Source organism: Microchirus variegatus (genome assembly GCF_963457635.1).
Source record: "Microchirus variegatus genome assembly, chromosome: 11".
Classification (NCBI taxonomy): Eukaryota; Metazoa; Chordata; class Actinopteri; order Pleuronectiformes; family Soleidae; genus Microchirus; species Microchirus variegatus.
The window spans coordinates 22,158,932-22,174,721 of NC_139812.1; the positions used below are offsets into that span (position 1 = coordinate 22,158,932).

The 15,790-nt window shown below is 41.2% G+C and overlaps 1 protein-coding gene across 1 annotated transcript in view; it reads right to left on the reverse strand.

The window, feature by feature from the left end:
• The window catches only part of LOC310934247 (uncharacterized protein), a gene marked incomplete at both ends in the record, with an annotated part of 38,019 nt that overhangs the window by 9,309 nt on the left and 12,920 nt on the right, over window positions 1-15,790 (reverse strand). Inside the window, 7 exons of the mRNA XM_083897940.1 lie at window positions 2,084-2,204; window positions 2,840-2,899; window positions 3,925-4,071; window positions 4,185-4,314; window positions 4,405-4,496; window positions 8,520-8,581; window positions 12,008-12,095. Coding sequence (XP_083754066.1) covers window positions 2,084-2,204; window positions 2,840-2,899; window positions 3,925-4,071; window positions 4,185-4,314; window positions 4,405-4,496; window positions 8,520-8,581; window positions 12,008-12,095 — 700 coding nt within the window. The remainder of the gene's footprint in view (window positions 1-2,083; window positions 2,205-2,839; window positions 2,900-3,924; window positions 4,072-4,184; window positions 4,315-4,404; window positions 4,497-8,519; window positions 8,582-12,007; window positions 12,096-15,790) is intronic.

Below are 15,790 nucleotides of genomic sequence, written 5' to 3' on the forward strand. Positions count from 1 at the left end.
TTGGTTTTTTTTAACCACCTGTTGGCACCTCAATCCTTCCCCAAAGTGTTCTGAGTGCAGTGTGACCTGAGACGGAGTAATGAAAGGGGAGTTATTTCCCAACTGACTCATTCATTAGGACTCGCTTTCACTCAACAGCTCAGTTTAGGCTGTCAGGCGTAATCCAATTGCCACACTTACATCCTGAGGTCACGATATGCACATCCTCTCTGTCGACATTTTTAAAAGCCCCTTTTAATGTTGAAGGAAAAGTAACGGGTCACGCGGTTGGCGTAGTGGTTAGCGCTCTTGCCTTTGCAGCAACAATAACCCAGGTTCGAGCCTCGGTTGGACCAAAGGCCTTTCTGCATGGTTTGCATGCTCTCCCCGTGTGTGCAATCAAAAAAACATCCTATATGGGGATTAGGTAAATTGGACACTCTAAATTGACTGTAGGTGTGAGAGTGAATGGTTGTTTGACCCCGTCTATCACACTATGTCAGCTGAGATTGGCAGAGCACCCCCCGCGACCTTCCTGTGGAGGATAAAGCAGTAGAAAATGGATGAAAAGTAACAATTTCATCCTGCGACTCGTTTTGTTGTGGTTTGATTTCACCGGGAGATTACGCGAATGGAAAACACGGTAAAAATGGAAGTCGCCGCTACGAAAATGTTTAATATTTCATTTGTTTTCCTCCAAGGTCAGTGCCGATGATAAAGGTTTACTGAATATTAATGGTGGCTACTTTAAGCTGCCTGAGTAGGAAGTGTATTATCATGGAGAAGTTATGCAACAGATAAAGCACACACACACACACACACACACACATCAGTTCAGGAACTGGTGCATGAATGAATTAATTAATATAGAATAGTCAAAGAGTCAGCCATTAACCAAATCAGTTCATTTAGGCTCACCCTCTGGGCAAAATGATGACGCACGACATGCACAAAGACATGCAGGAAAACATTGAAATTCTGATAATTGTGTGCAAAAAAAAAAAGTTTTGGGCTTTCAGGGTGAGTGAAGTGGTTTGGAGCTTGAGAGAGCGTCCTCAGGGTTTAGTGGAACGCTGATGAACCTTTGATAGCGCACAAAGGTAGTGGAAGTTCCTTGACCTTGCCCCTCTATATTTTGATCTCTCTTTCATGAGGACAGTAAAGGCACACCAGGTCCTACAGGAGTCTACATCTGACGAGTCACATCTGCTTCTGGTTAGCTCGTCTGTACGGCAAACAGATGCTATCTCCGCGCTGACCCGCCTCTACCGTCCACACATTTCCATAGCCGGTCAGGTAAGTGATAGTATTTTCCATTCTACGAAAGAAATGTGCGTGGATTAATGCAAAATTTATTACCGCCGCCAAAGAGGTTCAGTTTTTGGCTGCCTTTGTCTGATTGCGAGAGGCATAACTCAGAGAGTGATGGATGGATTTTGATGATATTTTTGGGAGATGGAGGCCGAGGCCCAAGGAAGACATTATTCAAGTTTGTTTTTTCGCTGCATGGACATTGAGGGAATTTGAGCAACCTTTGCATCAACTGCACTTATGTGAGCGCCACATAAATTTCCGCGTGATGGCATTTTAAACGTGATACGACACCAGGTCAATTTACTGCCTCGTTTTAAATACACTACCATTCAAAAGTTTGGGGTCACTTAGAAATGTCCTTATTTTTGAAGGAAAAGCACTTTTTTTCAATGAATATAACATTAAATGAATCATAAACGCACTCTATACATTGTTAATGTGGTAAACGACTATTCTAGCTGCAAACGTCTGGTTTTTAATGGAATATGCACATAGGTGTATAGAGGCCAATTTCCAGTGTTCTAATGGTACACTGTGTTTGCTAATCGCATTAGAAGGCTATTGGATGATTAAAAAACCTTTGTGCAATTATGTTAGCACAGCTAAGTTAGCACAGTCAATATCTTGACTATATTTTCTATCCATTTTGCAACTCTTTCGATGAATAAAAGTGTGACTTTTAATGGAAAACACAAAAAAACTTTTGAACAGTAGTGTATATAAATTCAAGATTTTGGGTGTGTGTTTTAAAGACAAGAAAACATGCAGGGTTTAAGTTGAGAAGCCATACCATTAAGATCTTTCCTCATCTTGCGCAAATCTCTTTGAAAGTCCTCAAACTTCATCTGGGAGGCCTGAAATAGGTCCTGGGGCTCGGGCAGAGGGTAGACAGATGTCTCTCTGCCAGCGTCCTGGTAAAAGACACACAACACACAATACGTTCATGCACAAGCGCACCAACGTCAAAGTCAATCGTCCTCAAATGAGAGCGGGCCTCTTTAGTATATACTTTACACACCAGGCCAGATTGAAACGAATGTCTATGTGCACTTATTAGTCCGTCCAAACATCCCAGATAAGACATGAGTGAAACTCCAGCAGAAATGACCATTAAGCTTCAGTGCAATTATCTCCATCAGCGTTACTACAAGGCCATTACGAGTGCTATGGTCATGTCATGCAGGTTGATTTTGGCAGGCAGCACTCTGAGTTCATCTCATCTGGAGAACCTAATTATTTACACTAGCACTCCTTTGGATGCGGTGCCAAATGAACAGGCTGCAGGTTTGAATGAAGCCAGACCACGGCAGAGGGAGAGTGCGGGAGAAGAAGAGTGAAAGACAGAAAGAGAATTAAAAGAGAGCAACAGAGGGACGGAGATTTGTTTCTGCTGTAGATGAGGAAAGGAAAAATAAATAATTTGATAGAGGATAAGCCATGGTATCCTCTGGCAAGGGAGGAGATGAAAAGAGAGCTCTGGAAGGATTTCTAAGCAAATCAGAGTGAAACAAAAAAGCGATTCAAATAAACAGGAACCAAAACATACCTCATCAAAGTGCCTTAGATAGTAAGCAACAATGTAGGACAAAAGACTCTGGGAGTTATCCTGAAAGACAGAAAAAGGGCCAAATAAATAAACCCAAACCTCTTTATTTATTAATTTAATCATTTCGGAGCAGAACGTTTTAATTTGTACAGGGAAAACAAGAATAAGAGCAGCGGTCTTAGAAGTCGGGGATAAATCATGACATTGTGAAGCAATACAACAAAACACAACAGTGCTGGGCTGGCTGTCATAACTCAAGGAGTTGGTGGAGAGTTTGATGTTCTTTATGGATACCTTACTTACTCCACCACCACCACAAAAACTCAAACCACCGTGCCCTTATATGGCAGTGCCAAGGGTACACGGAGCCGGTTGTAATATTGAATAAGAACAGTAAACAGAATGGCCTCTCCTCTAAATCTGCACAGCTATGGTTTACATGTTTGGCAGCAGCAAAGGTCTCTTTCAACTCTTGGACTCTTAGTTCATCACATATTTACTCGAGTAATAACTCTCCATTTCAGAATTAAATGATGTGGTCGCACATAAGCTCTACTCGTTTCCTTATTTCACACAAATTCACACACACGTTTTCCTGTTTGCTTTAGTGTCTGCTCTACACTGCCGTTCAAAAGTTTGGGGTCACTTATACAATTTTTTTGGTGTTTTCCATTAAAAGTCACACTTTCATGCATCAAAAGAGTTGCGAAATGAATAGAAAATATGGTCAAGACATTGACAAGATTAGAAATAATGTTTAATTTGGGCCTTCAAAGTTTTGCTTTTCGTCAAAGAAGCAGCAAAACTGTTTTCAGCTGTGCTATTGCACAAGGGTTTTCTAATCATCCAATAGCCTTCTAACGCTATTAGCAAACACAATGTACACTGGAAATGGGCCTCTCGTTTACCACATTAACAATGTATAGAGTGTATTTCTAATTCATTTAATGTTATATTCATTGAAAAAAAAAGTGCTTTTCCTTAAAAAATTAGGACATTTCTAAGAGACCCCAAACTTTTGAACGGTCGTGCGTCTGTTGGTGTAGGCGATGTTTGTCTGCACAGACTCACACTGTAACACTCACACTGCTCTTAACGTCCTTAAGCTTTGGCAGAATGTCCAAGGAGAAGCCGTCGGCCTGCCCCCGAGAGCGATTCCCACCGTTCATGTAGTTGCCAAAGGCCAGCACCAGGCCAAGCACCTGCAACACACACTTACTACTCTGGAGAATCTGACACACACACACACACACACACACACACACACACACACAAAAAATGAGAGACGATAAATGTGCGTTTAAATTAACAGAACAGGCAAAAACAATTAAACGAGAAAGGCCACCTTGCATATTCTCTGGAGGATTTCTACTTTGCGCTGGACTGAAGTGACGCACTCGTGGAAAGTCGACTGAAACAGGATGCAGAACACTCGCTCGGAGAAGTTGGGGATCTGTGACAACTGGAACAGAAACCTGACGGAAGGGACACGATCACCACGACACATCGGGTTTATTGACACCGCTCTTGTGTTATGAATTAGCTTTAGAATATAGGTCTCTTACTGTTCAGGCTTGTCCAGCTGCTTCGCGTCCTCTTTGTCCTTGGAGGCTTTCAAATGCTTTTTAATGCCGTCCATCTCATCACCTTGAGCCCTCTGTCCAATAAAGATGCAGATATGAAAACCATGCAGTATACAAGATGTGATTTCTATCATTAAGAGTCACACACGGTTAGGGTCGTCCAGAAAAACATGATGCATCATACAGATTTCAACAGTCTTGAAACATCATTACAAATCACACTGTTTTAACGCTCTTCAATGAATGGATGTCCAAGAAAAACTTAGTATTTTGGTTGAATTCCCTTGGTTTATTGATTTGTTTCAAGGTGAAAAAAACTAGTGATTAAATGTATATAGCGGTAAAAAAACTTGCAATTTCCCCATCACCCATACGTGATTGGTGAACCCAATGCACCTGCCCTTATAAAGACTCAATCAATCAAAGTGTAAACAAACACAGGACCTGATTATCAGGATAAATTAAAGCTTTTCGTATGCCATTCTAGTACGATAATGATACTTATTTAATCAATACAAGTTACTTTGGACTTGACAAGTTGGTCGTCAGCATTCACTCCTGGCAATCAGTCTTGTTTTGTGGGTAGAGAAAAGAAATCCAACCAATGTGGACCCAGTTTTGCCTCCATGGTGAATAATAATAATCTTATGTGTTGCAATTTTGTTGGGTAGTCACTAGACATTGGTCATAGCACCACACACAGCGAGTACATTTCTGACACTGTCAGAAAATCTTTGCAGGCTATCTTTAGTCGCATGATTGTGACAACTGCCGTCAACCGACAACCCAAAAAATCTCGATTTGTTGTCATTGGTGAGTTTTTGTCTGGTACAGAGCAAAATCTATACACCCAGATATTAGTTTTTGATGAAGACAATGACATGAGAAGTTAATTATTGATCAATTTACAGCCACTTCTCTCTCTCTGCAAAAAAGGCTCGATTTAGAGTCTCCAATTAACTGTTGGTGTCGATAGTTGTTTGTCTGTGTGTGTGATGGAAGGCCTCTCACTCTTAAGTGTCTTACTGGATTGACTCCATGATCAACAGCAGCAGCAGAACACTCAATCAACTGGACGATGACAAATGAGTTGTCCCACTGCAACATCTTGAACTCTAACTCGTACCTTATGCCAGCCTATAGCAGAGTGCAAGTTTTCCTAAAAGTTAAAGAGTTGCTTTTACCCAAACTGCATTCCTCACCATTATGCTGCTGTCATACTCTGGACCACAGTTTTATACAAGGTGGTTTACAAAAGAAAAACAGGCCAGAAATGCCCCTGCGTTTCACAAGAGGCAAAGACAATAGATGTTAATGTGTCTGACGCAGACGGGCAAAACAATAAAACCATCCCCAGGAAGAGAATGTAAACCCTCTCTCTCTCTCTCTCTCTCTCTCTCTCTCTCTCTCAGTCCCTCCAGAGACCGTAGACCCCCTAAGTCTGAGTCTGAGTAGCCTGGTCTTTCCCTCTGTTTCTCTCCATCCTTCTCTCTCGGGTTTTTGCCTCGCCATGGATCCTTGCAAAAGATCAAACACGAGCATCAAACGCGCCGAGGGCCCGATTAGTATTCTACACACTGCCGCCTTCTGTCGATGGAGGCAAGCTCTCCCTCGCCTTCTCTTGAGATGTTTTCAAGTGTAAATATATTTAACACAAAGCAGATCCATTTCAAAGGGCAGCAGCAGAGCCCAGCAGTGTTTGGTGTAATTGGGGACAAGTAGGCATTAGCGTGTGATCTTTGAATTGCTAGGGCATGTTGCAGCGGTTGTTAGCATGAGAAATACAGTCCCATGTGGAATATCGAATGCAAAGGAAAGTAGGATGATATTTTGTGATGCCAGAACTCTAGCGGTAGCCAAGTGGTATTCATTAGCCGTGTTTCTAGTGCGGGGCAGAGCCAGCCAGGGCTTAATCACTATTTATGTCAGTCAATTTTCAACGAAACACCATTTATGACTTTCTTTGTACGCTGCGCTGCCAAAGTATATCCCCTCTACATGATGAATTGCATCATGTAATAAAAATGTAATACATATTTAGACTTCACATGAGGCAAGAGAAAGTATCAGGTGATGTTTTGTAAGAGTTGAAAACTCATAGAGAGGGGAGGTTCACTCCAAATGACCTCTGTGACATTTAGCTACTGTCAGCTGAAAAGAGTCGACTTCAGACAAGCAGTCTGGGCCCAGATTATAGCTTGTGATATTAGAGGGGAGGGAGAGTGGTGTCCCACTATCACTGTGACCCCCTTTAATGGCTGTGGCTTATTGTTCAAAGAGCAGAAGTGGCTACGATCCAGCAACTCGGCCCCGCCGCTCATCTGCGCTCATCTCAAAATGTGCGCATTTGTTTGTTTGCGAGCATGTTTGTGTATGAGCGAGGGAGCGAGAGCATGTGTGTGATCGAGCTCCTCGCACAGTGAGTGAGGGTGTAACCATTAGAAGCCCCTTGCATTCCTCAAGACAGGCTGACTGTGCTGCCAGCTGTGGTTTAGGGGGCTGGAGACCCACAGACAGGATGGAGTCTCGCAATACAAAAGAGAAACAATTTGGCTCCTCAACCCAATCACATCGCCTCAGGCCATAAGGGGGAGAAGGAAAGAGAGTGAGAGTGCTTGAAGTTTTTGGGGTGAGTGGAGAGGTTAGAGGACTTTTGATCCTCAGTTATGACACATCGGTTCATAACTGCAGCTTGTCTCAAGCCCCAGTCTCATTCCCATGATCAACATTATTAATATGCCTCTAGCAGCCAAAGGTCCGGGCTGCTCCTGTGTAGTTGTGCCAAAAAGCAATTCAGAGGAATTTCACAGCATCTTAAAACTGTATCACAGTTGAAATGTGGAAAACATGCCTGTTTTCATGTTCCATTATTTACTGACCTGGCCTCAGAGACGGGGCCCTGAAGTGCTTCCACTAGGCGGGGCAGAGTTTCTATCAGTGAAGGTTGATGAATATGTATTTACTATAAAGGAGGCCTTCACAGCCAAAATGGAGACAGACTTGAAAACAGTGATGACAGCTCCATCATTCTTTTTTATGCTAATTTCATATAATACAATGTGGTCATTTTTTACTTGGCAAAAAGCTCTGTGCAAAAAAAACCTCACATCATCACAAATACTGACATTTTTCAACTACCATTCCCTCTGCTCGTGGATCATTTAAAAATGGAGTCAATCAGATCCAATGAGGGTGAAAAAAAAAAGAAAATAAGTCTTGTTTACAGTGTAAAAGACTCTGTGCCCTTGTAGACCAGCACACAGACCTATGTAAGACCGACTCTGCTGCCAAACAGCACACATACCAGTACGGTTTGGGGCTTGCCTGTTTGCTTTGGTATCTAATGCACACTTCCCCGAGTTCACTCTTTCAAGTGGAAAATTGAGGCAGACGTCCATATAGAGAGAGAGATGTTCACAGCAGAGTGGCTCAGTGAACCGACATTATTGAAAAGGCAGATATTTCCCTGCCTACACTGTATTTAAGTATGTTTAACTTTGCTTGCTAATCTCGGAGGTAACGTTTGATGGATAGCAGTTGATGTTTTGCGGTTCACCCTCAGCCCAGCGCCAAACAAAACAACTGTAACAGCTGATGAGCGATCCCTCTTTGCCATTTGTTGATATCACAACTTGTTGAGGCGTCTTAGGTTTCATTTTATAATAAAATAATTGCCTGTTATTCATAAATGGCATGAAATGGGTAACCATAAATTATCCAAGAAAAAAAACAAAAAACTGCTCCAAATAATACTTTTACTGCTAACCACAAAGGGGCGGGGGGAGAGACTAAGGTTTTCCCAGGCTGAAATCAGCAGTTAGGATCAGCCTGAGCTGTCAGTCGTCTCACTTTGTCTAATAATTGTAGTTGACTTGTTGCTCAATATTTTGTATTTATATGATTCAGCATTGGCAGGAATGTGCTGATACCACTTTCTGCTTGGGGATATTGTCTTTTCACTGACTTCACTGAAACCATTGTTCACATTGGACTTCATCGTCCTGCCTTAAAAGTCAAAAGAGCTGCAGACAATAAACAAAAAAAACACACACTCACTGTTACTGTTGTAAGCATTAAATCAAGCTCTTAAAACTCACATTTTCATAAAGGGCTTGCAGAGTCTCCAGATCGACGACAGCGTTGTCCATATTTAGGACGGCTGTGGACGGAAGGAGAGGATGACATGGTTATTGTTAATGTGAACACTAAAACAAGTCGTGACATTTCTCTGCTACCTTCACGGGACACTGTTAACAAGTCAGAAATCAACCCTGCACAAATAGGCCGTCACTCTCATAACCTCTAGATAAGGAATAACAACAATCCTTAAACACTTCTCTTATCCCTGAAACAAAGACAACATTTCCCCCGCAACGCTCGGCACACAGCGCCGTGCGCCGTATGCTGCGAGTTACAGAGTTATCAGCTCTCATCGTGATAGCATGCAAGGGGGGGGCACAAACTAAAACATAAATATGAAGGTCTTAGAAATCTGTCAAAGGTACAAAGATCTGTGTTTGAACTCCTGTGTTTGAATTCCTGGTGTCGCCTTTTTGTCTCGGCGCGAGGACCTGGCGCCCGTGAGCATTAATCCTTTGAAAGTAAATGTTTAAAGACAAACAGAGCCCCGGGGTCTGCGGTGTTGAGGCTGAGGTGTTGCTGTACGCAAAGTCACCCAGTGAAGCACTCGACACCTATATATATATATTTCACCGTGCTGTGGGTGTCCAAAATGACTCACGCTGTTTTGATCTGCTGATTTGGTGTTGAGGTTCTGAGGGGAGAAACTATAGTGTCAAAGTGGATAAAGGAGCTTGGAGGAATGGACTGGGTATATAATGTTCACTTTGCTTCATAGCCCAGGATATGAAATGTGACAGTTTTAACTCAGGCAAACCTAAAAGAAGAAGAATTAAAGAGATTGAGAGGAAATGACAAAGCTTTGATGATTCCTTAATCCTTCAACCACTTTAAATCACATTACTTTGAGGGCAAAATCCACTCCTCCTTTCCTTATTTTTTGCTGTCACTCTCTAAACTCCGTCTCCAAAAGAAACAACTTCCTTCTTTTCAACTCCCCCCTTCTTGTCTCTCGCACTTTTCTGTCATAGAAAGCATTTGGTATTCATTACTATCTGGCGGGTGGCTTTGATTGGTGACGTTGTTTGTTTTTTTTGTAAAAAGACATGGGAGAAAGCCGTATCATCGCTCTGACACAGACCCTCTTAAAGCCTGGGTGCACACCGACCACCACAGTCCACCCCAGCGTGGCGCCAGCAACCGCCGATCTAATACAGTGACTAGTGCTCCAAACGCTCACAGGAAGCAGACGCCGCACGGAAGTGTCCTGTGAAACACGCCGAGCGTCGGCCAAGTCTGAGAACAAACAACAACAGCTGTGAGGGAAATAAAAAAGATGTGTTGACTTCTCGCTGAGCAAGTGGGCCGTCATAGAGAACACACACACCATCTAAACCAGTGATTCACAAAGTTGTTTTCCTTTAAGTCGGCGATATCAAGAGACGGGGGCTGGACGAGTCATTGTCGTCATTGCAGAATTCAGAGGAAACAACGGTGATTCACTGCAGTGAAAGGAGCAATTAGGATGTTTGGAGAAAATAGATGAATTTCTTCTGTGAACAATTTGTAGTGGGATTTATTAATCATCTAAAACCTGCACTGGCACATCTGCGGGACATGAGATCATTTGGGGAATGGAAGAACAATAATAGTGTAATATTTTGAGGTTTGTCTCTTAAACAACTAGTATTTTAAGACGATATTTACGTACAAAAACCCCGAAAAAATCAACTCAATAAACATATAATGAGAAATATATTTATTTCTGATCCTCCGCTCCATGATGTATTGAAGTTTCCAATCAGCGCAAACTGAGACCCATTGCAAATACTGTCCTAACATAGGAGACAAATGAAAGTGCTGATGATGTGGCCCTTGCTTGCCCTCCCTCCCTCTCTGACCTGAGATGGATGAAACATAAAAGTCAGTCCACAAGACGCTTAAGAGATCCTACAGATTAAAACAATCCCACACAACTTACTACATTACAAGTGTACAGTACAACTCAGACAGACATGGTTTCTGTGGTACACATTTGCTTTTTTGACGCAACTTATCCAGCTGCCGCATACACACCGAGACATGAGATGTTGGGAATAAAGCCTCCGTCGTCGTAGGAGTGTTGGAAGAAAAGTGTGTTTAGACACATAGATGAGCGAAGACTGGCGAGTAATCAGAGAGTAACTCAAACAGGAAAGACGCTCTGTTCCCATCAGCGTCTCCTGAATGACTTCACTTTAACAAAAGCAGTTTAGACAAGATGGTGACAACTCATCAGAGAGAGAGAGAGACATGGAGCCACCGAGGAGCGAGATGTGGATGTTGGATGCGGGGACGCACAGACGAGAGGGAAGCAACAAAAGGGAAAACATTTCCGATGCCTCGCAAACGCTGTGAATTATGATTAAAGTTAACGACTACAGGGAGGTTAAAGTTTTGGAAAATTACCTCAGCAATGGAGTCAATCTCACTCAGCTCTGAGCGGATAAAGAGCAAGGAAGCACTCTAAATATGGTCCAGCACTTGTGAACACTGTTTAATGAAATAATGGAATTTGATGTCACCGTTTAATGTTTGTGTAGCTTTCTGGGTAAAATATATGCGTTAATTCATGGCTCAGTTACACACCTGGAGATTTCTAATTATTCTTCATAAAAAAAGAAAAGAATAGGACCCTCTAGTGCGCTGAATCTATGGAGTAAATTGGTGTTACATAATAAAATGTTTTATTTTGTGAGTTTGGGAGAGATTCATCGTCATTCCTGAATAAATTTGAGCAAGATTTAGAGGATTTTCAGGCCGTAAACGCGCTCACAATAAATACTCTTACTCGTGGTAAACGTTGAGCAGGTGCAATGTTTATCTTGTCAGTAAATATTTCCAACCATCACTTTAACTCAGCTGAAGACGGTTAGGTTTAACTGAGGATAAATGTCATCGTCCAGATTGTGGAAAACTACCTTTGATACGACAAAAAAAAAAAAACCAAGACATAAATTCCCCCAAAAAAACAAACAATGGAACAAAGTGTTCCATTTCAGTTTGGTGTTCAATGGAAGAGATAATTCACTTGTTATGTCAACGGCTGTCTTTTTGATATTCAGCAGCTGCCTCTGTGGTTTTCCTACGGTTTGGCTCATTATATTAATCGCTCCTGCTTTACACCAATGGTGAGGAAAAGAAAGCGGCCAAAGATATTACAAATTATTGCCCAAAACACAAATGTCTGCTCTGAATATGTTTTATTCAAAACCATAACTATGAAGCTCAAAGAAGAGATGAGTAGATGGATCATAAAAGTGATTATAATTCATCCATAAACAGATATTCAACCACGGATATCTGTTTAAAATTTCAATACAATCCTTCCAATGGTAACTTCAATGGTACATCATTTGACAACACTCTTGTATAACAGATAACCAGAAATGGAATACAAGAAATAGAAGTATATTGAATGTAGAATAGTTTATAACAACTACACTTACTTACAAATAACACTCACCATTCTGGATGTCTTTCATATCAAGATGAATACTGGACATCAGAATTCCCACGGCCTGTGAACGCTTGTTGCTCAAAAGCTTCACAACCTGAGAATAAATGACACAAAATGTTATGAGCGCTTACATCAATTATTCCATATACCATGACATAAACTTTAGGGCTGCAACTAACCATTATTTTCTATAATCGATTAATGGAGTACTCGTTTGGTCCATAAATGTTAGAAAACATTGAAAAACGTTGATGAGTGTTTCCCAAACCTTGATGTAATAATGTTCTTAAATGTCTTGTTTTGTCCACGAACCAAAATGAATCAGTTTTAATGATTTCTTTGTGATACGGAGTATAGAAACCAGACAATATTCACAGCTAAGAAGCTGAGAAATCAGAAAGCGTAAACCGATTATTAATCAATTATCAAATTAGTTCATGATTAATTCAGTAAATCGATAAATCGAATCATCGTTGCAGCCCCTGCTCCCACTTAATATGTACCAGAGAATGATAGATAAAGACATAAAACATTTAATAACCGGCAGGAAACAAAATACAGCAAACATCACTGCAAATACTTCAGAGCATGCACACGCGAGCATTAGGGGAAAATGATAGTGCTCCAGATTAATTACTGTGATTAAGTTTTTGTCATTCTTCCCCAATTCTCCTCATCCATCATCTTGTAGAATGGTAATTCAAGACTTACAGATCATTTAAACAACAAAAGGCTCATTTGCCAAGCCAAGCAAGACGACATGGAGCGACGAGAAAAAATATATAATCTGCAAGAGTTTTGTTTACATTATAGTGTTTGGCAGAATTCAGATAGAAAATATAAAAATGTGGAAAGACGATCAGTCGATACAGCACTATTCCAAGATCTAAATTGCTCCAAAAACTACAATATTAACAAATACTGGCAGAATTGTAGTAACTTCCACTTGTCAAACAGCCAAAAAGATATCAATATCAAGCCAGTTGTTATTATTATGCATGAAAAACTGGATCCAAGTGGGCTATTATGATCCATGGCTCCTCAAGCAAGCAAGCGAAGCCGTTTGCATCTGATATAGCAAAGTGGTGAAAGGGACAGGACAGGAAACCCATAGCCTACTGTGATCCAGACAGAACGCTTCCATCTAAACCAGATCACAGAGACCACAGACGTCTCAAACACACAGGAAGTTATATCACCAGGCCCCAACTGTCTCTGTTTTTGCTGGTTCAACCGCAGCTTTAGGGGACAGGCCGTCGGAGATACGATGCCAAGTGGCTTCAACGTTAAGTCATTGATAGCTTGGTGCACTTCAGCGGAGCAATTAGCATTCAGAAAACAAGTCATTAGTTTGATTCAATCTGTTGAAATAACCGATCCAAACGTAAAAAAACCCCCAGAGTTAGTCATACTGATATCAGAGAGGTCTGCTCCAATGTTATTTTCTAGTTCCGTGAGTTACTGCATGTTAATCCAATACATTTTGTTTATTAAAATAATCTTATGAGAGCCATATGTGTCTGAGATTTTGGTTTAAAGAAATCCTTAAAGATACGACGTTTGTACGTTGATCTTTTGATCCATTTATCGCTTCAGGGTCAAAGTGGCTGTGGTCATTAAAGCCCATACAGCTCTGAAAACACATGCAGGAAACAAATCCTGCTGCTGCTGAGAGACACTTTAAAAAAGCAGCATGTGTGAGTGAGTGAGGGTGTTGTATAATCACAATTGACCCTTGACCCACGGTAAATTGGTGTTTTGAGAACATTATCGTCAGTGCTGATATAAAGAGCAGTAAACAGTGTGTCACGGGAACAGAACATGCGCCCACGCTTTCATTAACCTTGTGTTGTAGCACTTGGTATTTGCTCTTTGTCACATTTTCATCAAAAAAAACAGCACAACAGCTCTTCTAAAAGAGGCCTGAAAACATATATTTAGCTTAAACAATCATCGTCAACAGAGGTCCATAAACTCACTTAAAACTCAAATAAAAAGACACGTTTAAGGTCCAGACGTCACCTGAGAATGATCACATTTTGAGATGGCGTCGTTATCAAAGTAGTTCAGAAGTATTTCAGAGAGAAACACCAAACATTCAAGCTCCAATTTGAAATCAAGCTGATTACATCATGCTAGCACTTCCTGTTAACATCCCCCAAAGCATCATGGGAACTTCCTTGCTCTAAAAGCCTGCTTCTCCCGAGTTTTAACTGTTGACCACAGATATTAAGGACATTTTGTTGTTATTTTCAAGTATTTTAAAGGCTAAGATACCAGAAAATTATTAAATAATACAAATTAACCGTTCATATAACCTGGGCTAGTCTGCTGGATGATGGATGGATGGAGACAGACTATTTTGAAGGAAAATAACTTTTTTCAATGAATATAACATTAAATGAATCAGAAATACACTCTATACATTGTTAATGTGGTAAACGACTATTCTAGCTGCAAAAGTCTGGTTTTTAATGGAATATGTACATAGGTGTATAGAGGCCCATATCCAGTGTTCTAATGGTACATTGGCAAATCGCGTTAGAAGACTATTGGATGATTAGAAAACCCTTGAAAACCCTTGTGCATTTATGTTAGCACAGCTGAAAACAGTTTTGCTGGTTCCTTATTTTGAATAAAAATCATTATTTCTAATCTTGTCAATGTCTTGACTATATTCTCTATTAATTTTGCAACTCTTTTGATAAATAAAAGCATGACTTTTAATAGAAACCCCCGCAATTTTTATAGGTGACCCCAAACTTTTGAACAGCAGTGTATTATATAGAAGATATTCAACATGTAAGAACGTACACCTCAGCCATACAGGAAATCAGAATTAGAATGAAGCCTAATAAAACAATCCAGATCAACAGCACACTTGTGTGTTGAGGAGATGTATAAACCTGTAAGACCTCCCGCAGATTAAACATGACATAATCTGACTTTTAATTCACCACGCTACCGTGGACAGCAGTCCTCCGCTGTAAAACACCTTCTGTTAAACCTCTACAAGGGTCACAGCTTGACTCTGGATTATGTCAGTATTTCTTCACATCTGATAGTGAAGTCAGAGGAGGCCTTCGGACCGGCTTTTGCCAGCTGACGTCAAAGCCGCTCTCTAGCGGTAGCTCTGGAGAGAATACTTGTCTCCTCTCATCAACAAAATGGCTTCGGCTCAGAGGACACAGGGGGATTGAAAGGGATGTAAGTAAGAGGAGATTGATCAATTGTTCTGAGGCCTGGAGCTTGTCCTCAAATGTCAAAGGTTGGCTCTAAATTGGAGTAACAGTTTCGAGGCATGATTTTATTTCACCATTACCGACTTCACAACCGTCAGCACCACATTGCCGTGTTGGTGAATATCCAGCAGCTCCATGCAGTGATGACCAAGGGGAATTAAAACCCACACCCACCTCAATTTGTCTCTCGTGTCTCACAAGACGACCACAACACAGGCTCGTTCACGCTGTGGTCGCGCGCTGAGTCAGAGCTCCATCAATCACAACAACACAGCAACGAGGCGTTTGTTTTAATGGAGAGCACGACACTGGTTCTGCTTGTTTTTTTCAATCTCCTTCGTCATCTCTTAGATCAAGCCACTATCACGACGTCCAAAGTTTTATTTGTGTTTGTAGACGAGAAATTCCCTTTTAAGGTGTCAACGCGATCATCTGACTGCAGCCGGAGTGTCGACATGTTTGATGGAGGCGATTTTTCAAGTGTTTGAATGTGTGTTATTGTTCTGAAGAGCTAACTCGTCTAGTGTATCAACAATTTCCGAATTTT